Below are 23,887 nucleotides of genomic sequence, written 5' to 3' on the forward strand. Positions count from 1 at the left end.
TTCGGTTGGTCCGGTTCAAAATACATCATAGGAAGTGGCATCGGCATTGTTCGCAAACCCACTCGTCCACCACGACTTGCTTGCGGTCACGCCACCGCTTATCTCCTACTCAGGATCGGGATGCCTTGTGTCAACCTCTGTTTTTTGCCTCTCCTCTTCTTTCCTTTCCAACTCTCTGCATCGGAAGCTGCACTCTGACTTCTCTTTGGCATTGGTTGCCGCGCGTCCAAGTTTCCTTCAGCGTACCTCTGCGAGCAGAATTAAAAACTTGCGAGTTCTCTCTCACACAATGTTTCCACCTCTAACGTTTATTATGCTGCTGCGGGACTTACCCAGCACAACGCTATAGTCCTTTCTCTATGTCTGGTGCATGCTCTGTATTCTTCCAGAGGTTTTCTTGTCTCAGTACCATATAAGATCTCCATCATAGGCACAATTAGAGTATTTTGTTGACAGTAACATTTTGGTTTGTTCTACATATGTTTTTGTAGGTAGGTTAGTGAGTGGTATGTTGCTTAAGGAGTTCCTCATAAGAATGGGAGTCCTTGACCCCAGGTTGGGGGGGTGAGGAGGATCTCTCCCGGTGAGGTTCTGCTTGCCTCTACCCCTAAGGAGGATATTGCAGACCAGGCTCACCTGCCTAGCCTCACAATGAAAATCTCCCTGGGGGAGAAGTGACCGATTCGTCAAAGTATATAAGACATATGCAAGATGGAAATTTGCTTACCTGTACAAAATGTATACCATATGGCTCACAGAGCATATGCTCATAGGCCAATATACTCATATGGCAAACTTTCACACCACATAGGGCCCCATTACAAGTTTAGTGGTATTTCAGCAGTAATTCTGCTGAAATACCACCATACGGATTTACTCTTACCGCCACTTGGTCTGGCAGAGTTACCGCCAGATTAAAAGTGGTGGTATGCGCTGTTAGTCCCCTTTCATAGGACTCATGGGGATATCGGCAGAATTATCACTGGGGTTAAATCTGCCAATTTGGGCGTTTTGGGGTGGTAAAGCAGGGGAATTACCTCCAGCATTATACTGGAGGTTTTTCCTCCACTGTATCTCCAAATCCATACTTTAGCAGTGTGGTAATGCAGTGTTTAATGCATTACCACCGTTTCTGGTCACAACGCCAAACTCGTAATAAGGCCCCTACACTCAAACCACAAACCAAATCTGCCGCAAAAAAACCTGAAAATCTGGATTTATCTTCATCTGGCCTCTCTCCTGGTATAGTATTACTTTGAATACCATTCTCCAAATCTCAGTCTTTCTTTCTGAATAGTTAATCACCAGCCAGGTCCTCTTTTGTCCTTCTGTGACTATACCGATCCTCTACTGGCCCTCATAACTTTTGATTTGCAATTCTTTCTATTTGGTGGCTTTAATCTTCATTTTCACTCCACTACACTCATTTTACCAGTTTTATTTCTTTCCATAACAGATTAGTTTCATCCGACTCAACTCTCCAAACCTCCCTCATCTCTAATTCTTCTCAATCTAATTTTCACTCATTACTGTAAGGAAGGCATGGTATCAAGAGTAAGACGGACAAGTGACCACAGTTCAAGGGTGTTTATTGAACTTTCATAAGGGTGAGATAAACGCCCATTTAAACCTAAATCTACAGATGGGAGCAAGCTACATGTTTTGAAATTGCTGAGGAGCTATTTATCTCCACCTTCTACAGATTGAGAACCTGCTTAGCTTAAAACGAAGTTTCCAGGAGAAGAAACAGGACACACTAAATATAATGCATCATACATAATAGGCAAAAAGTGAATGGTGTGCATCTCATGTGGAAGTTAGATTTGCAGTGCGCTGTGACCTCGCTCCTAGTTCTCCAGCAGCCGCTCCTGCATACTGGGTGATGTCGGAAACCCAGGAACTGGGTTTAGCTCCTTATCATCGAATCGTAATTTTGAACCCTGAGCTTCCCCTTCTAATGCCTCTCATGATTCCACCCCATTGGTGGGGATTCCCATTACCTGTTCACACTGTCCCAATATGTATTTTTCTCTACTTATTCCCCAGCAGTCTGTTTCCGATGTCTGGTCACATGGTCTATGAAAGGGAATTGATAACATTTCAGGTTTCCATCTTGGAGCACTTTTTTATTTCTCTCTTAAGGGGTTCAGTGAAAAGTCTGTTCCCTGTTCTCCTGATTTACAAACTGGCTGTCTGTCCGTCGGTTTCCAGGCGGTTCTGCATCTCATTTCTGTCCCCTTATAGATACCTATTTGTAAAGCTCTACAGAGGCACTTCAGCAGAACATGCTCCAGGATATGTTTTACATTTAATTCAACCGTCAAACCTATGATAAAAACCTAAACAAAAGGAACTGTGTGATGTGACCATTTTTTTAACTATTAAAGAAACAAGCATTGGCAATGCCAATCATTTTGGCGCTTACCGTTCTTTGCATTTATAGGCATGAGGGTGCAAAGTTTAAAAGGAGGATGCAATAAGGGGCATGGGTGTGCAAGAGAATGATAAGGAAAGAGAATAGAGCCAGGGAAGAATGATTACAAGAGGGTGATATTGATGATCCCAGTTTGGCAAATTACCTAAAACTACTCCATCACCACCTATGCCCCCAATTACCCCTCTAGTCCCAGACACCCCTACTGGAACATACAAACCGACACCTTTTGCATTCAGAGAAGTCACCATCCCTGAAGTCCTAAAGATCACGAAGCGCACCAAACCATCACTATGTAAAGGAGATACTTGCCCAGCCAATCTAGTCAAAGATTGTGCGTCAGCCCTAGCCCCGTTTATCACCACCTTTATCAATGCCTCATTTGCCAATAGCACTGTCCCGCTCGCACTTAAAGAAGCTTGGTTAAGACCATTACTAAAGAAACCCACCCTTGACCCCGACTCCCCCAACAACTACCGACCAATCACCACTGTGCCATTCTTGTTGAAGATTCTCGACAAGGCCGCCTACCTACAGATCCAGTCCTACCTGGAAACTCATAACATTCTAGGTAAAAGACAATCTGGCTTCCGCCCACGTCACGGCACAGAATCAGCCCTACTAGACCTTAAGGATCAACTACTTGAAGCCATGGACAAAGGCAAAACTTCACTCCTACTACTCTTAGATCTATCAGCAGCCTTTGACCTGGTTGACCACAATATCCCGTGCAAACATCTCACTGACACTGCTCAATTCTCACAAGAAGCCACCATGTGGATCACCTCCTTCCTGGAGGGCCGAGCCATGAGGGTCTTCTGCGACCATGCCTCAGCTTCTCCATCCCCCATTGAATGCAGAGTACCACAAGGTTCATGTACCTCCCCCACTCTCTACAACCTATTCACCCTTCCCCTGTTCAGTGACCTAGAAGAATTCGGCATAGCTTTTACCAACTATGCCGACGGCAATCAAATTCTTCTCCCACTAACAGGAAACTACGAACAAGACCTCAATACCCTACAGAAGACATATGGACACATTCAGGCTTGGATGGCAGCAAATGGTCTCTGTTTAAACGGAGAAAAGACAGAAATCCTACTAGTAGGCCCAAAAGAATCCCTAAAAAAACTTGACGACAAATACAACTCTTTCAATATTGAGAATTCAACTATCACAGCCTGCACCGCAGTGAAAACTCTCGGTGTATACTTGGACTCAACCCTATCAATGGACAGACAAGTTAGTGCCATTTCATCATCAGCTGCACTCACTACTAAAATCATAAATGCAGTAAAACCCCATCTTTCTTGCCTTCACCTGTTGGCATTCTGTCACAAAGTGCTTATTTCACAGTGTGTGGATTTAAATATTTTTAGTTTCATTTCGTGTTACTTTGGATTTGTTTTAAGGTACTTGGGTTGGAGGACTAAAGTGGGTCCTGAGGAATTGGGGTGCGAGTTCCAGTGTGTATATTGTTAATGGACTTTATTACCAAAGTAGCTGTGGCATTAATTGCGGTATTCACTGGCAACTTTTTAAAATTATTGATCTGTAGTGGTTTTGAGGCCAGGAGAGGTTTGGGGGAGGTGGGATACCATATTTTTTAAAAGCTTAGTGTAGATTACTTAAGAGGTGTCGAAAGGCTAGTTTGAGTAGCTGGGTGGGTAGATGTCTTCCTGTTTTTAAATGTGCTGTATTTATTTTGCTTTCTTTGTGTAACGAGGGGAAAAGCATTGCCTTGCCATTGTTTTCATTTTTATTATAGCATAATCTATTCCAGGCAAGTTACAAAGATCATTTCAAAGAACGTTGAAGGGTAAGTTGACTTGGACTTTGATTTATTCTTTATTTACTTTGCAAAAACACATTGAAAAAAGTCCTTGTAGAACTAAACCTGAGAGAAAAAAACAAGAGTTTTAATGAAATGCAAAGCTAGGAAATTGCCTTCAAAGAACCCAAAGAAATCAGTACCAGTTAAAGAATTACCAGGCAAAAGCAAGCTCAAAAGCACCAGCAGGAGACTGGTACAAGTTCCCAATGAATGTGAGCACGTCAATGCATGTCAATGTAAAGGGGACTGACAACACACTGTCGTCCCCGATTACCATTGCACATCCAGGCTGCATCCAAACGCCTATTAATTTCCTTACACATGTCAGCACAGAGAATACAGCAGGACCTGAACAAAATGAAAACGGGTGCACATACATATATCTAGTGTGTCCAATGACTGATGATGCAGTCGCACTCAGACGTTTTTATGAGAGGGCAAAAGGGGCACTTTCCCCGGGGACCCACCTTGGAGTGGGGTTGGGGGGCAGGGGGCATCACAAGGCTTCCCGATGTAAAGAAGATTCCATTGTTCACCAGACTTAAATAGCAAATGCCAGGATATTTTATGGACTGCTGCTGAGGCTCTAAACCTATTGCCCGTCTGTTTTGACAAAGTACATTCTGCCTTGATCAATGCATCATGTAATGCTTTCTGTGTTCATTGTGGTATACATAGTTTGTGTGTTCCCTACTGCATTACTCCTGTATCATTATTTTCTTCTTGTGAGAATTATGCTGATCATGTGCAATAGCCAAAGTTGAACTGCATATTGATAGATTGAGTGCCACAATGGTTCAGAAGTTAGCTCAGTGTGTTAAGCACTTATTGCAGAGAGCAGAGCAAAATCAGTTGGAGCAATGTATGTTAACAGCAACTTTTGCATACATGAAAATTATAAATACATACCATGGTCATGGTTGGAGACAAGAAAAAGAGCAGAGGGAGACATGGGGAAAAAACATATTAGAAACTAAAAACCAGCATAAATTTGCTATTCATCATACTGGACTCAAAATTGTTCATTAACCCCACCTTAGCAATCAGGTGTTAGTTGAAGGATGGATTGGTTGACGCACCCAAAATCCCTGAGGAATGGTTTGCCAAATGGTTGTGAGATAATTTGGTTTGATAATGTTCATATATGCAACTATTAGCCTTGAGAAAGACCCTGTGTTGAAACACGTGTTGGCTGAATCTTTCTGCAAATTATACTACATTAAAGCAAGATTAGTGAGCAAAGACAATATGATTAGCGTACTTACAATGATTTATTAAGGCGAGTGCAACCAACTTGTCATAGCTTGTGTATATTTTTGGAGGATGGGAGTAGAGCCTCTAGTTGGGCTGCACGCCTAACTGCTTATTAGGACTAGAAAGCACTGAGCGTGGGTCATAGTTACTCAGTAGTTTCTACTTATTACCGAGATATATGTTCATATTTAAAATTAAAATAGCACATTCCAGTAAGGCTGGTTGAGCCTTTTCTATGTCTTCGGTTTATAAACCTGTCTGCATGTGTACTTGGTTTTGCAGCACAACAGGTGCTATTATCAGCAATGTACCTGCACCAGATAGGACTTGTTAGAAGAACTAACATGTCATCCGCATGGCGAAGGCCTAGAAGTTGGTTTGTTCAGATGGGGTGTTGTAAAACCTAGGCAATCACTTCCAATAATGAGCTAAAACTTTTAGTCCAAGAGATGACTAAGTATCAAAATTCAAGACTGTGGAAACAAAGCGTTCATGCTTGTACCCTGGCTTTGTCAGCAGATGATACAGTGATCCTGGTCAAATCACCTAATATCTCTTACATTACTGTGCTTTCTGCTGTGAGGTTTACCTTCTTGCATGCTGGTGGCATCGTTTAGTCCATTATTTGATCTTTCTTCTTCAAAAAAGCTCTTTTGCCCCTTCAACGCAGGACTGTATCAAAGATCAAAAGGCATTTGCTGAAAAAGTTTTAAATGGTCGTGATAAAATCAGATCGTCATCTCCAGACGACTCACTTGATGTTCATTCACACACAAAAGAAAAATCTAGGAGGAAAAACCAGCCTCCTCTTTTCGCAACATAAATCTAGTGGAACGGATGTAAGTTGTGAGTTGTATGCACCCGACCTCCTGTCTAGGAGATAGCCTTCCCTCCAAGCTTATTCTTGATCACAAGAAAATGTTTGTCCCGTTCCTCAACCGATTTAATAATGCTTCTTTTCAGCATAACAAAGTACCCAAAAGCATTAAAAAAGTGACCTTGACCTCTCTTGTTAAATAAATGGACAAACATTCAGAAAATGGCACCAATCTACGCCCAATGACCAAAACCTTATTCCTACTAAAAGTATTGGACGAAGTAGCTACCAGAAAACTGCAGAATTTCTTGGAACAAAATAAAATCCTCCGCCCCAAACAATCTGGTTTTAGAACACAACACAGCACGGAAAGTGCATCACTAGACCTACAAACATACATGTTGGAGTTAAAAGTTCCAATAATACCAGCATACCACATCTACCGGAATCCATCAGCAGCCTTTGATTTACAGGATCATGATATACTATTAGCCCCTTGGAGAGAGTTGAAAATTGCTCACCTGGAGCAATAGAGTGGATTTATTCCTTCCTGACGGCCAGAGTATCTGCATTCATTGGGGAGATAGGACTTCCGACTATATGCCCATTAGATGGGGAGTCCCACAGGGAGTCTGCTTATCGCCAGCTTTGTTCAACCTTTATATGAAACCACTATGCGACTTGCTAGAAGATACAAATGTCTCCTTTACAAATTATGCTGAGGATACTCAGCTTATCGTAGAATTGACTGGAGATAATGTGCAGGATAGCACCAAGCTAAATACTGTCTTTATGACAAAGCAATGGATGCAGAAGCACAGGATGTCTCTGAATGATGCTAAACGGAGCTACTGATTTTCAGCTCCACCCACTTGAGAACTGAACTAGATTTGAGGTACGATAACTTTCAGTTAGACAAAAGCATCAGAAAACGCATTAAAAAGTAAAAACATTGGGCACTTACTTGGATTGCTCAGTTAGCTCGGATGCCCAAGTAAATGGAATACAAAACTCCCATTACTACTTAAAACTTCTAAAGAAAATCAAACCCTTGGTGTTTGACAAAACTTGCAAAATCCTGGCTAGAGCCACCATCCGATCTAGGATTGATTACTGTAATTCCCTGTTGGCCGGCGCCTCCAAAGAAGATCTGCAAGCTTTGCAATAATACAAAATGCTGTGGTTTGCATCATCAAGCAAGTGCTACGAGAACATATTTCTGAATATCAAACATTACTACATTGACTGCCGATCAGAGCCAGAATACTGTTCAAGACTTTAGTCTTTGTGCATAAAGTAACTTATGGCTTTGCTCCAGACTATCTAAAAGAAAGAATCATCTTCTATCAGCCAAATCGAAAGCTGAGATACAGTAATTAGATGCTACTAACATGCCCTCACCCCAAGACAATGAAAGGAAATGGTAAATCTTTCGGTTACAGGACTTCTTTGGAATGGAATGCTCTTGCACCAGAATTGCCTCTTGAAAGCAACCTCTTATCCTTCCGAAAAAGTCTGAAAACTTACCTATTCGAATAATCTAACAGGATAACTTGCTTCCAACCAATGACCTCTTTAATGTCATGTGTCTCTTCTTTCTGTCCTGCATTTATGTGACCCACGACCTGATGCTTGTCGAGTTTACGGTGTGTCATAAAATAAAATATGTAGGCCTTTTGAGGGAAAGGGGTGGAAGACAAAAGAAAGCGGACCAGATGTTGCAGGCCTCGGGCAAGCATATTTTAAGGTAAACTCGTTGGAAACAAAAAACAGTTTGCTTTTTTGTAAAAGTCAAAGGTTTTTCTACACGTTAATAAAATACAATTTCACAAACCAGTATTTTGGAAATATTTATAACTTTAAAATACGAAAGACAAACCCAGATATCTTTTAAATCACATCGATTGGTATGCTGGCACTTATATACTTCTCTTGATGATGCAAACAATGTAGCTAGAATCATTCCCATTTTGCGTAACACCCTTCTATAATATTTTGTTTTTAAAAATCGTCATGTTTGATAGTGATGTGTACTTTCCAAGTCAGTTTTATAAAATGAGATTATTTTAGTTCATGGTAAGAACTGGAAAAGAAAGCGTTCAAATGCAGAAATTGCAGAGTTGGCACAAATTCCAGCTTCACCCCTTAACCAATGTGTGATCCTGGGCATCTAATTTAATCTTGTATTGCCTAACCTCTCAAAATTGCCAGTCCCTAAACCTTTCAAAATTGTCAGCCCTTCGGAGTGATTTCCTTCTCACGGTATGATCTTAAAAGAAGCCTCACTCATGGTTTCACTGGCTATAGTGTGTATGCAATGATAATAGAGAATACAATTACTGAGACTGCTTTAACAGATAAACAAAAACAGAAAAAAACATCAAACCTTTTTAAAAATAGATATGGGGTGGGGTAAGGGAGTAAAACGGTTGGGGTTGGTTTAAACACAGAAACAGGGGTGGGGAAGGTTGCCCCCTGCCTAACAAAACAAAAAAAATGTTGATATGTTTTATTGTTTTCACTGAACAAACATTCTCTGTTATGTATTCTCTGAAATCACATAGAACCGCTCTAGTGTTGCGTCCCCTATAATAGTGAGCATTGATATATTGCACACCAGACATTTGTTCCTTTGATCGTTAACAGCACACCATTTGAAAACCATGTCCCACTTCTAATCTCAGTCTATCTGGATACAGACACCTTGCTGGTAGCTTCTCATCTGCATCGACGATCCATGCTATGGTTATGTGTAACTTTCACCTTCCTTCCAAATGGTCTCCTGTATCCATGCTTGAGCACATTTGCATTCTGTGAGGCAACTAATGTGAGTTCTCCGTCTATTCTGGGTTACATGAACCTTTTACATACAGTCCTGCATTAATACTACACGCTGCATACCTTCCTGGATGCTATGGATATAAAGTGTCCTGTATCTATACTGGAACAAAAGTAACCTCTTGGTAGACTGCGAATGTTGGCCTTCAAATGCTACTTGTTTATCATTCTGATTAGAGCAGGAATGAAGTGGGTAAGGGGACTTAAAGGGAGTAAACCTGCATATTTTGAATGCTACGAGGCAGCATATCAACCTATAGGTTGTGATCGTGACGAAGGGGAGCGACCAGATAATATATTCTTGATCACTAATTTCCTTTAGTTTAGGGGAGGTGGGGCCCCAAAGATGTACGTGTCCAGGGCCCCAAAAGTGCTTAAGATGGCCTTGGTCGCAGCGACATCCCACATATACTTGCAGCGTCTATCCGTGTGGTTATCGATGCTCGCTCAGCAACACAGAGGAAAAGTTTACTATCCTTGGCTCCAGAAACTTTAGAATGTGTCTGATGTAAAAATAACTGCTGTTTGCTCGATGCTGCATTGGTTAAGTAAAAGGATGGTCTTTTCTACCCATGCAGAAATATACAACCTATCTTAATAAACTACAGATTAAAATGCACCCCCTATTATCTTGTAATGTGTATAATGTAATGTAACCTAATTTGGCACACAATGCAATAAGCATAACACCATATTTTCTATAAACGAGAATATTTAAATGCTGCATATTGCTTATATATATAAAAACATTTTTTAAAATCACTCCTGTTTAGACACCAGGAAATCAATAGCAGAGATGGACACCTATGAGTTAATTTAATATTGTATGAACCGTCAAAGTGAGGAGTTGGCCAGCTTCCATATTTGGGGTAGATTACTTCTCCCAATTTGATCACAAGGGGTACAGACCGAGATGAAAAGTCTGGCATGGCAAATGATAGGCATAACTGGAGTGCCTAGTTGCTCCATCATGCTATGAATTAAGCTGGCACACATCAAAATTCATGTTATGAAAATTATATTGGTGTTTTTGTGTGTTTGATAAGCAAGAGTGCAATATCAAAAAAGGAGAGTCCTCTGAAATATGAAGGGTAATCCGAATGGTCCACAGGTTCTTTCAGTGCTTTGTAATAAGAAATGCAGCACCCTGGCCATACAGTAGTGCTTATAGTGATCCCAGAGTACTACACATCCAAGTGATACTGGTCATTAACCGCAGAGGTGCCGGGGACAGTTTTAAGATCAAGGACCGTTTATGGAGGACTAGTCTGGTGATGATCAGAGTGGAGGAACACATCGGGTGGAAGAGAATAGAAGGTTGAAAGGGAGGGTGCTCCCGTGTAGGGGTACAAGGAGGGGAAACCATCTGAATCTTGAGTTGACAGTATTCAGTTTACAAGCAGAGTCAGCAGGAAGTCATGCACAGAGTTGGTCTGTGCAAAAAGAGAAGGAAAGGCTAACTCTGTGGATGTATTTTAATGTTATCTTGAGGAAACAGTAGTGGAAATTGTACACTGCGTCCCCACCGAACTTACTTGATACCTGTAGGGGAAATCGTGTTGGATCTCGGAAAGCTAAAATAGGTTCAAAAAGTGAGGACTTTTACAAGGGGTTGGAAGGTGATGGTGGGGGAATATGAGGTGCTTGCTGCAGTCTAGTGCGTTAGTCTGGGTCTTTGCAAAGTTGAAGGTGAGATAGAGTGGATCACACTTATGTTTTCTTTGAGAGAGACAGTCAAAGTGATGAAGACAGAGGCCAACATTGCTAGACTAAACCTTTTGGTAGCAAATATAGTTAGAAAGGTGTAAGGAGTCTAAAGACAAAGAAATTCGATCCAGCATTTCTTTGGGTGCAGCAAGATTTGTGATCATCTTCTACCAGATCCTTAACAGTCAATCATACGCTTGGAGTGAGGGAGGCAGGGATTGAGGGCTTAAGCCAACCTATATAGTAGTATTAATCTGGCACAAGATGGACCTGGAGACTATTCAACAATTAGCCGTCACACATATGAAATTCGTAAATGATGGCATGAAAAGAATACACTTACCCAACTTGCTTCTCGAGCTGCGAAATCCGCTTGTTTAGTGATTGGATTTGAGCATCCCTTTGGCGGACAGATTCAATAAGGTATCGGTAAGGCTGCTGTGCTTCATTCAACAAGGAGTTTGCACTTTCAAGCTACAAATAACAGAAATATTGCTGCTATGGTTTAAAATGTACAGCATGTTAATACTTTATTAGGCTTTCGGCTCAATGCATATACACAGAATAACATTTGAATTTTCAATTGGAGCATACATGTTGATTACAGACTGGTGTGCTCAACTTTCAAATTCAGGGACACAATTTAGGATCAGCGAGTTTCTCTTACCATCTCACGATTAACAGATACCCTTATACACTATATGCCACCACACCAAGGTCTGACATTACTTCTGAAGTGGTGTCAAGGATGTGACTTAGGAGGTCATAGATATGTGATGCCATCTGTCATGGATGGCTTGAATAATTCCACAAACTCCAGAAAAAACAGTTGGGGTTTTAAGTTTAAATCACTCCTGTATATATATATATTGCTTTTATTGCAGTGTTATTGTGATTTTTTACCACTTTCTTCAAGCATTAATTGTTGGAAAATATTGCACGTTTGAAAATAACATTGGAAAAACATGAAAAAAACAAGCAATGGCATTGCCTACAGTTTGTGCTTGAGAGTCTGGCATGGCTAAAGCACTTTCCAGGCACTGCCGCAGTAGTATTAAATGGCCACTGATGGCAGCAGGTGCAATAATGGTACAAGCACCTGGGCATCTAATAGCAGTGACTGGTCAATGCCACATACTTTATTTTGTCAAAAAGGGCGGGGAGGGGAACGTGGGCTCTAGAATGGAACCAACCTTGCTGAGCTCCAGTATTGGGGTTCCTTTTTTGGTTCCAATGTTGTGGCAAGATCACAGGTTAAAGTTGAGGTGCAGCCCACACCTCGTTTGTTGGGTAGAGAAAAGGAAGGAAACCTGGATACCTTGCCTTTGTTTAATATACAAAATAATATATTTTCCACACAGTTTTTGCGTTTAGTGCTTGATTGTAACAGGGTTTGTTTATTTTCTTGGGTTATAAACGCCCTTTATAGGTACAGTCGGGGTTCTTATGTCCCCATGTGGTCAGCCGTCACGTGTTTTGACCTGTAGGTCCTTCTCAAGGCTATGACTTGCGGTCCGGCGCCCCCTGTGGGGTTCTGGTTCGGTTGGGGTTGTCCTGTGTATACAGTGGCTCCTGTTGGGCCCTGGAGTCTGGGCTCCTCCATGTTTGGCATTCAGCGCTTTGAATTTGGTGGGCCCTGGTGTATGGAGCCAAGCCCACGTTTTGCCCGAATCCCATTGGCCCGTGGGGATCACTAAAGAAGGCCAATTGCCTCTGCCGGCTGGCGAAGCTGGCCAAAACCCAAGGACGATACACAAAGCCGCAGGACATACCTGTCCGGGACAAGAGGGACACAATACGCCTGGTAACCTAATGTATGCTCATGGCACTTATACACTTGTACCTGTACTGCCTAATGTCACTTCATGTCTCCCAGGATTGGAGCTCATTCCTCTGATCCGCTTCTTACCATCTAGTATCCTACACGCTCCCACCAACTACAGCCATGCACCCAGCATTCACTCTGGTAAAATCACCAAAGCTAGTTTGCCTTCTGGAAAAACTCATTGCGCTACGCCTAACCCCCATTCAACGGCAATCAATCCCACTCCGGGTCGCATTCCGCCATGCCACATCAATACCCCCAGCCATTCCAAATACGAACCTTAGCCTGGATCACAGATGTTAATTGCAAAGTAACCATCTCCTCCAACACCCTTTGCCCTTGGTCTGATCACAATCTATTGGCCTTCACCATGCAACCCTTGAGACATCCCAGGCCCTCCACCACTTCCATGCCTCCAACACTCACCCGCAGCTACAAGGACCTCACCAAATAGAAAATCACACCACTACTTAGCTCACTCCAGTCAGTATACCTTCTCAATGCATATGACCCCAATGAGCTTGCCAGTGTCTACACCAAGACCCTTTCCATAGCCATCAACACCATTTCCCCACTTACACTGCAAAAACCGAAACCTTCAGTACATGCCATATCATGGTTTACACAGGACCCCCAACTGTTCTGCACCAAAAAAGCATGCAGCAGAAAAAAGCACCTTCTGACACTCACAAACTTCTCTTCAGCACCACAGCCAAGCTCTACAAGCAGGCCATCGGTGTTAAAGCTTCCACAAACAGTGCTAGAATCGAGAATGCTTAATCTAATACCAGAGAGATCATCTCCATTCTCAGAGAAGTGAAAACACCATCCACATCCCTTCTATCATTCTGAAAGATGAGGTCGGGTGCTCCAACATACAGAAATCCCTCCTCGTTAAAATTGACACCCAACAGGACAAAACCACCCTCAAACAGGCCATCCATAAACCCCTAACAACACCCGGAAGCGCTCATCTCAGTACCCTCCACTCCCCTTCTGACTACGCATTTCAGCAGTCGAGGTGAATGCCTTACTAAAAAACCTGAAACCTTCGAAATGCAAAGGCAATATCTGCCCAGCCTCCATTATCAAGGACTGTACCGAGGCCTTAGCCTCCTTCATCAACGCCTCCTTCTCAACCAATTTTGTCTCCTGCAGCCTCAAAGAGGCATGGATACTCCCCTTGCTAAAAATACCTACCTTTGACCCAGAAACTCGCAAAATAAATCCGTCCCATCACCACAGTCCTGTTCCTCTTGTACTTTCTGGACAGAGCAGCATACCTTCAAATTCAGAACTACCTAGAGACCTACCATATTCTGGGTATGCAAGTCTGGCTTCAGGTGAGGACATGGAACAGAGTCCGCTTTGCTCGACTTGAAAAATCAGATGGATGACATCAGAGACGAGGGGAACTGGCACTCGTCCTCCTTGATCTCTCGGTTGCCTTTGACCTTGTTGACCACAAGATCCTATGTAGTCACCTCTCCACAGCAGCCAACTTCTCCCCCAAGGCCACGGCCTGGATTGCCTCCTTCCTGGAGGAAAGATCAGTCAGAGTCTTTGCTGACAACATCAGCGCCCAGCCGAAACCCATCTTCTGTGGGGTGCCCAAGGGTTGTGTTTCCCCCAACATCTACAACATTTTTAGAAATCCTTTATTTGGCCTCCTAGACACTTCGGCATATCATACACTAACTATGTTGATGACACTCAAATCCTCCTCCTGCTCTCAATTAACTACCAACAGGACACGGAAACCTTAAAATCAGTATACCTGACCATCCAGGCTTGGATGGCCATTCACTGCTTGTGCCTGAACGACGATAAGACTGAGATCCTCCTAGTAGGGCCTGCAGCAGTGATAAAAAAACTTAACCCGAGCTACTCTTCTTTCATTATTGATGGGGTCTCCATCCCAGTCTCCCCAGTGGTGAAGACACTGGGTGTATACCTTGATGCTACCCTCTCCTTCACCAGTAAAGTGAATGCTATTGCCTCTTCTGCTGCCTACACGTCGAAGTGGATGTATGCCAGACCCTTTCTCAGAGAGGACAGCTGACCGACTATTGCGCGAGCGGTCATAGGCTCAATACTTGACTATTGCAATGCTTTGTTTGCAGGCACTTCGGCAACCAACACTTCCAAAATGCAGATCATACAGAATAATTCCCTCCATGCAGCTCTCAATATCCCTAGGAGGGATCACATTTCGGTAGCGAGAAGATCTGTGCGTTGGCGCCCAGTAAAAGAACAAATTTTGTTCAAAACCTTATGTACAGCACATAGATGTTTATCCAACTCTGCTCCTCCTTATCTTTCACAGAGAATCAGTAAAGTCCAATCTACTGGCCTACCAGATCAGCCGATGCACGCCATCTAACCCTGCCCAAATTCAAATGTGCAAAGGCAGTGGGTTAGAGCTTCCCCACAATGGCAGACCAACACTGAAACACACTCCTGCCTTACGGGCCAAGCCCTCATTCTGGATCTTTCAAAGAGCCCCCAACACATTACTGTGCAACTTGTCCATGATGCTTCTTCTGCTTCTAAGCACTTCGAGTAACATGGCTGTCCATGTAATTCTTCCAGGTTGTTTTCCTCAGGCCTCAACCAGCAATCTCTCATGCATACCAAGCACTGTGAGTATGTTTTCAGTGCCTTGATGCCACTGGGCTTATCACGCTTTATAAATGTGAAAAAAATAAAGTGTTGCGCAAACAAACGCAGCCCACTCATATACGCTGCATATACCACTTATGCGGAGCATTCACATTAAACAAAAGTAAAATAAAATATATTATCTTGGCTGCATAATCAAATAGTGAAAAAAACATGTGTACGTATATAACAGCCCCCTTTTTACACAAGTGTTGCTTTCACTGTGGTAAAGAGATTGGCATGAAATGTTGAAATGCCGTCAGCCAGTGGCGCAGAGCACGCCATTTCGGAACGGATTGGCCCAGCAGCAGTGAAAAAACTGAACCTGTACAACACCCTTCTCTAGCCCACTAGCTGCAGACTTTACTCCAAGGCAACACCACAACAACAGCTGAAACCGGGCATCAACCACAAAACTTGAGCCAAAAATGCCAACCCCATAAAATGACGAGCAGAAGCAGAGAGAAAACAACGTTCATCTTCAGTGGCAGGCGCTGCCAGCGAAAGAATAAACACATACCAAAACCAGAAGAGGTGAACTCCGATTACAGCTTTCTCAAAGGCTTCTACGCATCACTGTCACAAGAGAGAACCAAGCTCAAACGAATTATGCTTTAATGCTTACACTTACTGGGTTGCAAGAGGACTATTGCCCATTTTAGCATTTCCTGCAAAATCACTCTTCAAACAGTTTGCCTCAGATGCTAGGAGCCGGATACTATTAAAAATACATATAATGTATTGATTTAAATTATTGGTGTCACATTGCACAGATAATCAGTGCCTAGAAGCAAGGGCTTCTATCTACAAACTAGCCTCGTGTTCGTCTTTTTATGGGGAACCCTTGGAAGCCTACGTAATAAAGGAAGAACTTTATTTATGGACATTTCCAATTTTGCCAAATTTAGCTCACACAACGTTCTGTTTAAAGAGTCTGCTCCTGGATGGAAGAGATTTAAAATACTTCACTTTTCTGCGGCGAGACAGCTGAAAATAATATGTCACTAATGCAATGGAAATAATTTCAATATATAGACAGATTTTGCAACTCTTATGCATCCAATACAGTAATAAAACAAATAACAAAACCATGAAAAACAAAATACATTTACATTAGCTATTTTAAAACATATTACACTCACATGCTTTAATGTATAATTTTATTTGGAAGATGCATGGTATCCTTCCTATTCAAAGATGGCCGCTAGTTTCGGCTGATTTCCAGAGAGCTTCCTTGGAGACAGTCATTTAAGATGGCTGCCGCCATGGAAGAGCTCAAAGAGTTCCCGAGATGGACAGGAATGGGTGGGATGAGCCATAGGTTTTAGCATGGCTAGGGACAGTGAATGGGAGGGATCAATAACCAAACACCTAATACACTGTTTATCCCTCCTCAAATAAATGTCATGCCTGTGCGCCCATTGCCAGAGCTCTTATCCCCATGTACACATGAATCAGTATTTGAATGCAATATTTTGGGATAGTATATGTGTTGCAAGCCTAAACTAATGACTGTAAAAGACGTTTTTTTCATTTTGGTGGTTTTAGTCTGTCGTAGAGCATTTTTCCCTCTGCCTTTCTAATTACATAGGTATAGCCCCAGTACACCCCTTTCCTTGTTTATTTTGTTTTTTTAAAGGTGGTGGGGGCGCAAGACCAACATTACCACCTAACTTCCGTGTCTTTCCTAATATTTTGCTCTCTGTCATTATATATAACCGTTTCTTCTGATATCCCAGCAAAGCTGACTTGGGTGAGAGGTGACTGATGTTTCACACGTAACTATAGATTTCTGGCTGATATTCTTTTCAACAGATTTAATGTCTTTGATGTGATTAATTTGGGAAACAGCAATCGCTCTACCTTGCAAGTGGTGTCCGTCCACACTCCGGGACCAAGACTTAGATGGAACCCACCAATGATTGATACATTTAATACTAAACTTGATAGGTTCCTTAAATCCAATCAGGATTCTTTTACAGATTATTCAACCCTATCATAGGCTTTAATCTTCTCCGCGGATCAGTTTTTGAAATGTTATCAAGGAGTAAAAAGTTTTCCCCACTCGAATCACATTCATTGCTATGACGATACAGTTGGTTTAAGAAAAGGGAACTAAATCGTAGGATTCGCGCAAACTTTTGAAACAAAAATGAAAAAATTGGTTAAAAGGCCATCAGTGTCTTATGTTACAACGCGATGCAGAAACTATGCTAGCTGCTTCGAAAGCTAGCCACAACAAAAGTTTTTTTGGTCCTTAATTAACAACTTTGGGACACCCAAGGTACGCCTTAATGTAAATCATATAGCGGAGTCGATGTGGACATCCTTTTTAGCAAGACTGTATGATATACCAGAGTCTTTGATTTTCTCAGACACTGAACCCACAGACACTTATTGGGAACTTAACTGACTACGAGGATATTTTTCGTTTAATAATGAAGGCAAAACCATCACGAGCCCCTGGACCAGATCGCTTAGCTATAGTTAGACTTCTGGGTAACCCTACCTTATGGTCTTCTGTGTTATTTAAACTTTTCAATTGTATCATTCAAATGTAATCTAGGTGCAAATCTTGGAAATTCTCCCATCTGGTCGCCATTTTAACAAAAATGGAACAGGGCAGCTGCTCAAAATTACAGGCCAAAAGCACTCGTAAACGCCTCAAGTAACAGATTTGCGTCTTTGAAATGAAGACAGTTTGAGGACTGGTTGGTCTCATCAAATTCCAAAGATCCCAAGCTAGCAGGTTTTTGTAAATGTCACAGGGTCCTGACAAATTTTTTTATCCCCTGCAACTAAAAGCCCTTACCCGAAATAGCCATTGTACTTGGCTTTTGCAGATCTCTCAGGTTTTTTTATAAAGTTAAGAGACAAACCGAGGATTACATTGAATATAGCTGAATGTTGTTCTTCACTAATCAATATAATAAAATACATTCATTCGGATACCCATGTGTGAATACGTCTATATGCTAAAGGCTCAATGTCAGTCCAGTGCCGACGTTCCGTGGCTTCCGCCACGGTGTATCCTGGTACCGGCACTTTTCAGCTTCTACATTTCTTATCTTTGCAATTTGCTTGCCACAGGTTTGCTTTTTCCACCTAAATTGGGGCACTTCTATATCAATTACTTAGCTTATGCCGACAATATAGTCCTGATAGGCATGTGGGACTGCAGAGATTGATAAACCATCTCACTAAATTCTTGCAGGATCTTCATTTAGAACGTAATCCCTCTTGTTGGGGTCTTCCTTCATCTTGCAGTCTGGGCTGGCACCACCTGTGCCCTGAGCCTGTTATATCCACATGGTGGTGGCTTAGAATTGCCAGCTCAGGCCTTCCATCATGGCCACCCTGCAAGTCTGCATTGCCAGCTGATCCCTGCATCCTGTGGGTATTCTGCCCGATTCCATTTGCCTTTTGCAGCTGCAGACCCAGGAGCCGGCAGGCGAATGCTGGCTCCCTCAAGGGCCACCTGAAAGGGTCTTGCCTACCCCTGTCTGGTCCTGTCCAGAGCTGGGGGGAGCCCCTTGCTTTTGGCGCACCATCATTCAGCGTTCGAGGCGCCGGTTAGCCCAGTAAGTGCCTCCCCCTCTCCAGTCTTCCCTTATGGCCAGTACAGGCTCTTCCCTGGGTGCCGGATGTGCCACCTGCACTGTGCTTTCCCTTCCGCAGCAGAGCTGAGCCACAGATTGAGCCCCTATACTCCAGGCTGGCTCACACTAAATTAGCTTTTCCCCCTTGCATTGCTGCCCTGTTGCTGCCTGTCCTCAATGGCTGGTACTTCACACTCCTACCGCCTGTGTGGTATTTCTCATACCTCTGACTCTACCTCTGTGTGTGTCCTACATCACATGAACGCTCTCCTGAAACTTTGTACACCTGCACCACCGCCTTCTCCCCACTAGAGTTTCCCCCAGGACTCCTGCACCGTGACTCCATCAGCCTTTCACTGTCTTGACGGCCATCTCTATGTGTCCTGCAATCTCTGAACTTTGGGGATGCTTTGCAATGACACAACTGACCTTAGCCTGTTGCCTAATTGTATATAGGATCAAAGTCTCTAAATCTGGTCTCGTTTCTGTACAAATACTGCATTTCACTGCAAAGCGAGAATTCCAAATGTAGACGTCCCTTATTCTGTTTTAACACTGTATTTAACAGTTTGTCTTTCTCTGTCCCACCACTCCAACATGTATATTTTTGCCTCTCTACTCTGTTATCTTACATGTCAAAAGTATATGCCCTGTATACTCTGTTTGCTCTGATTCACAAAGCCTTTTTTTACCTCTGCTGTTTCTGCACCGCCTGAAACTTGAATCTTGTGTTTTAAACCTTTGCATTGATTGTTTTCTGCTGCATTTTAGTGCTTAGCTGGAAAGTTGAATTTAGATGTGCCTTTAAACCTGTGCACTGTTTATCAGCTGCACTTTCGTGCTCACCCAGCCTGGGTACTTAAAATTCTGCTTCCCTCTGCATATCTTGTTTAAAGCCCCTCCTTCATCTGTGCCTGCTAGGCAGCCTGGCGAGTTTATTCATGCACTGTGCAGCTCCCCTGTCGCCCCCCCCCCCCCCACTACATGGCACTCCTATATATTCTAACTGATACTCTATCACCTATCCTATCTCTCTCACAAAGTCTGGAAGATAAAAACTTGAAAAAGCTCTCCTCGCCTATAATCCAGGCCTCCTTATTGCTGGCACCTACATTAATACTACTACCAGGCAGACTATTACTGACATCTTTTCTGTCCCCTCCCCTGACCTATGGACTCCCCCCCCCCCCCTGGTCTTCACTCTCTCCCATTTCTCTTTTTCACACATTAATGGTGGCATTAGATGGGAAGTACTCTTGGCATGCTTCTCATCCTCTAGGTGCATCATTAAGATCTATCACGATTGCACTATCATGGCCCAAGGTTCTCAACCTACTCTTCTCCTCCTTGACCAGCACCTGCACTCTCTCATTAACTTCCTCTGTTCTCCTGCTAATCCTCCTTCCTCCTATCCTCTAACCTCTCTGCCACCACCAACGAGAGTACCATGCCCCTGAACCCAAAGCTCGTTCTGCTGTCAAACACAACTCTGACATCTGTCTCCTTCTTGAAGGCTTTAACCTCGACGTCCTCACCCTTACTGAGATGTGGTTCAATGCCAGCTGTGTCATTCCTCTTGACACTCTCCTTCCTGAGGGCTACATAACCTTTTCCAAACCCAGGCCCAAAGGGCCCGAAGGTGGAGTGTCCCTGACCTTCCCAGAGTGAGTCCCTGCTTCTATGATACCTACTCAATTCTACACCTCTTTTGAATGCCTCTTCTGTAGGCTTGGAGTCTCTCCTATTCACTCACCCTCGCTACCAACTGCAGGCCTTGGCCCCATCCCTCTCTTCCTCTCTGAATGGGCTGACCTCACACCCTCCCTCTTAGACTCTTCTTCCAAACTCCTCCTCCTTAGTGACTTAAATATCCACCTCGACTTTCCTGAATCAGCCACCTCACAGTTCCATGACCTCTGTGACTCCACCCCCCACTCTCTCATTATTCTTCCTTCCGGTCCGATCCACTCAGGTAGACACACTCTGGATGCCTTTATCTATGGAGACATCCCTTTCTCTAATCCGGTCACCGCCCCCTCTCCTGGTCTGACCACTCTTCTCGCTTGGGGTCCTTCGGAGGGTCTGCCAGCCCCCCACACTGAGCCTCTCTCGACGTCATTCGACCGATGAAGCAATTGCAAGTCACTATTTTTCTTCCCTATTTCATCCCCCCTCTCACCCCTGCTTCTGACTCTCCCTCTGACTCTGTCGTCGCTAACCTGCACCTCTCCATCTCCGACATCCTTGCCCCTGTCCTAAGGATCTGCCGGAAACCTGCCTCCAAGTGCAACGACTGGTATGACTCAGAACTAGCATCTCTGAAACGTAAGTGCAGTGTTGCTGTACTGACCTCGGGTTCATTCTCTGACAAACTGGCCTGTCACCTGCCCCAAAGGCAATATAACTTTTCTATCCGCTCTAAGAAGAGAGCCCACATCCAAGCCTGGATCTCTGGAGCCACTGACAACACAACAACTTTTCAACATCTGCAAGGAACTCACCAATCCAACTGCAGTCTCCACCTTTCCTTCCTTCTCATGCTCTCTGCACCGCTTTGGCCTCCCATTTCACATCTAAAACTCAGGTCATCCTGTCCTCACTCTCCACCACCTCCGCTCCCGCTCTCCTACCTCCCTTGGCTCTCCTCCATTCTGCGCATAGCACCTGATAAGGTCCCTAAAGTTGTCCGCTCTATGACTGTCTCATCCTAACAGGTGCTCCCCTGCTCTTCTAGAACTATTAAGGACAATATCTCCTCTCTCGCCCTGGCTCTTACAGATTTCTGTAACCACTCCTTCGCCACTGGCTCTTTCCCTATATCCCTCAAGCACTCCCTTGGGCACCCTCTCTGACCCTTCCTGCTCAGCTAACTATCGCCATATCTCCACCACCTACTTCCTGGGTAAACTCCTGGAGAAGTTGGCTCTCCCCCAACTGATCCTTCATACTGAACTTGCTGGTTGCCTCCATGGCCATCAATCTGGATTCCAGAACCACCGTGAAGACATTCTCGCAAATCTAGACTAACTCTCCTGCTGTTATTCTCCTCGATCTCTAATCTGCCATTGACACGGTCAATCATTCTATCCTCATAAAACGGCTTTGTGATACCCTCTGCATCACGGACCGGGCACTGGAATGGCTGACCTCTTTCCTCAGTAACCATCCCTCCCAGTTGCAGCTGGGCTCTTTTTCTTAAACCACTTCGCTCTCTACACCTGTGGTATCCCCCAGGGCTCTATCCTATTGCCATGCTTCTTCAATATCTATCGTGCCCCACTTGCTCACCTGATCTCCTCCTCCTCCTCCTCCTCCTCCTCTCTTCATTCCCAGTGTTATGCTGATGACACACAGCTTTCCATCCCTCTACTACCTCCTCTTCTTCTTCTTACTCCCTCATGCCCGATTGAGCACTATCCGGCATGGTGTGCGGCCAACGACCTGTGTCTTAATGCCAGTAAGACAGATCCTTCTTATGGGGACACCTGCGCCCTGTTTCCCTCCTTCCCCCTGGATGCTTTCCTTGGGCTCTATCCTTCACAATCCTGTGAGGCCAAAAAACCTCTGGGTTATCTTCAACTCCTCTCTCTCGCTCCTTCACCCTTCACATCTTGGACCTTGCCAAGAAGGTCCACTTAGAGCTTCACCTCCTTAGAGGCATCCCCCCTTTCATCACCTTTCCCCAGACGCTCAATGTGTCCAGAGCTTTGGTCCTCTCTAGATTGGACTATTGCAACAGCCTCTTCCTCACACAACCCCTTTCCTCCCTACGCCCCCTTCAGCTAATCAAGAATAGGGCTGCAAGACTTACCTTTGGCCACAAGCCCAGGGACCATATCTCTCCAGGTTGAAGATCTCTTCCCTGGCCGTGAGGGTCAAATTCAAGAACCTCTGCATCATCCACAAGGCTTTCTGGGGCCTGGGACCCCACTATCTCCAACTTTCTCTCACCAAATATTTCCCTGCTAGAGCCCTCTGCTGCTCTAACCCCACCGACTGCTTGTCAAACGTTTCTACAAGCAGGGAGTGGGGGCATGTCTCCCTCTTTAGCTGGTGCCTCTCTTTTGAAGAGCCTCCCTACTCCTCTCAGACTTCAGCCGGACCTCCTTAAGTTCCAGTAACTTCTCAAAACTCTGCTTTTCACTACCTCTTTCCCTTCCCTGCTAATCACCCACTGCCGCTGAGACTAGCGGCCTGGACCTCCATGAATCTCACAGGTTACCATGCCCCTGCCCAGTCGACACCAGCACCCGTCCCCCGACCGCCCCCAAGACTGTCCTTGTGGGCCCCCTACCTGCCGGCTGTGCATCCTCCACCCTTGCACTTAGCCAGCGGCTTTCTCCCCTGGAACCCCTCAGCACTTCCTCCCGGGCTCTCACCAGCACTTGCCCATACTTTGCCCCCACCCCCTATTCCCCCACCCCCATCTCCTGCACTTCTCTTCACTGCACTTGAACGTCCAAATGTCACAAGGCCTAGTAGGACCACGATTGTATATTTACTGACTTTTTTGCCATTATTATTTACTCCCCTTGTTCCCTCCCCACTTTGTCTTGTGGCACCTGGAAACACTATTATGTTGTATAGGCACCTAACAAATGCTCAATAAATAAATAAATAAAATAAGACAAAGATTTGGTTTTTGATAATCCAAAAAAAGACAAAACCTAAGTTTAATAGGCATGCTAATAATTGCAAACTGGAATTAGTTACCAGCTGGAAGTATTTGGGCGTTACGATTCAGGCTCCTTATCTAGCAGGGATTTTACAAGATCTGCAACCCTCCAATATCCTATTCTTCACAATTGAAAGAAGTAGACCAAAAAGGTATGGGAATGGAACAGTACACATTCCACGAAAAGGGCACTTGTGCGACTCGGAACTTACTCAAGGATTTCCTGCATGTACAAACATAAAT

At 43.9% G+C, this 23,887-nt stretch overlaps 1 protein-coding gene across 1 annotated transcript in view; it reads right to left on the reverse strand.

Moving 5' to 3' along the window:
* Nucleotides 1-23,887, reverse strand: part of PIBF1 (progesterone immunomodulatory binding factor 1) — a 1,771,771-nt gene that overhangs the window by 277,122 nt on the left and 1,470,762 nt on the right. Inside the window, exon 15 of the mRNA XM_069639889.1 lies at nucleotides 11,228-11,358. Coding sequence (XP_069495990.1) covers nucleotides 11,228-11,358 — 131 coding nt within the window. The remainder of the gene's footprint in view (nucleotides 1-11,227; nucleotides 11,359-23,887) is intronic.

The sequence above is a fragment of the Ambystoma mexicanum genome, chromosome 7q, assembly GCF_040938575.1.
Source record: "Ambystoma mexicanum isolate Mex_15411 chromosome 7q, UKY_AmexF1_1, whole genome shotgun sequence".
NCBI classification, from domain to species: domain Eukaryota; kingdom Metazoa; phylum Chordata; class Amphibia; order Caudata; family Ambystomatidae; genus Ambystoma; species Ambystoma mexicanum.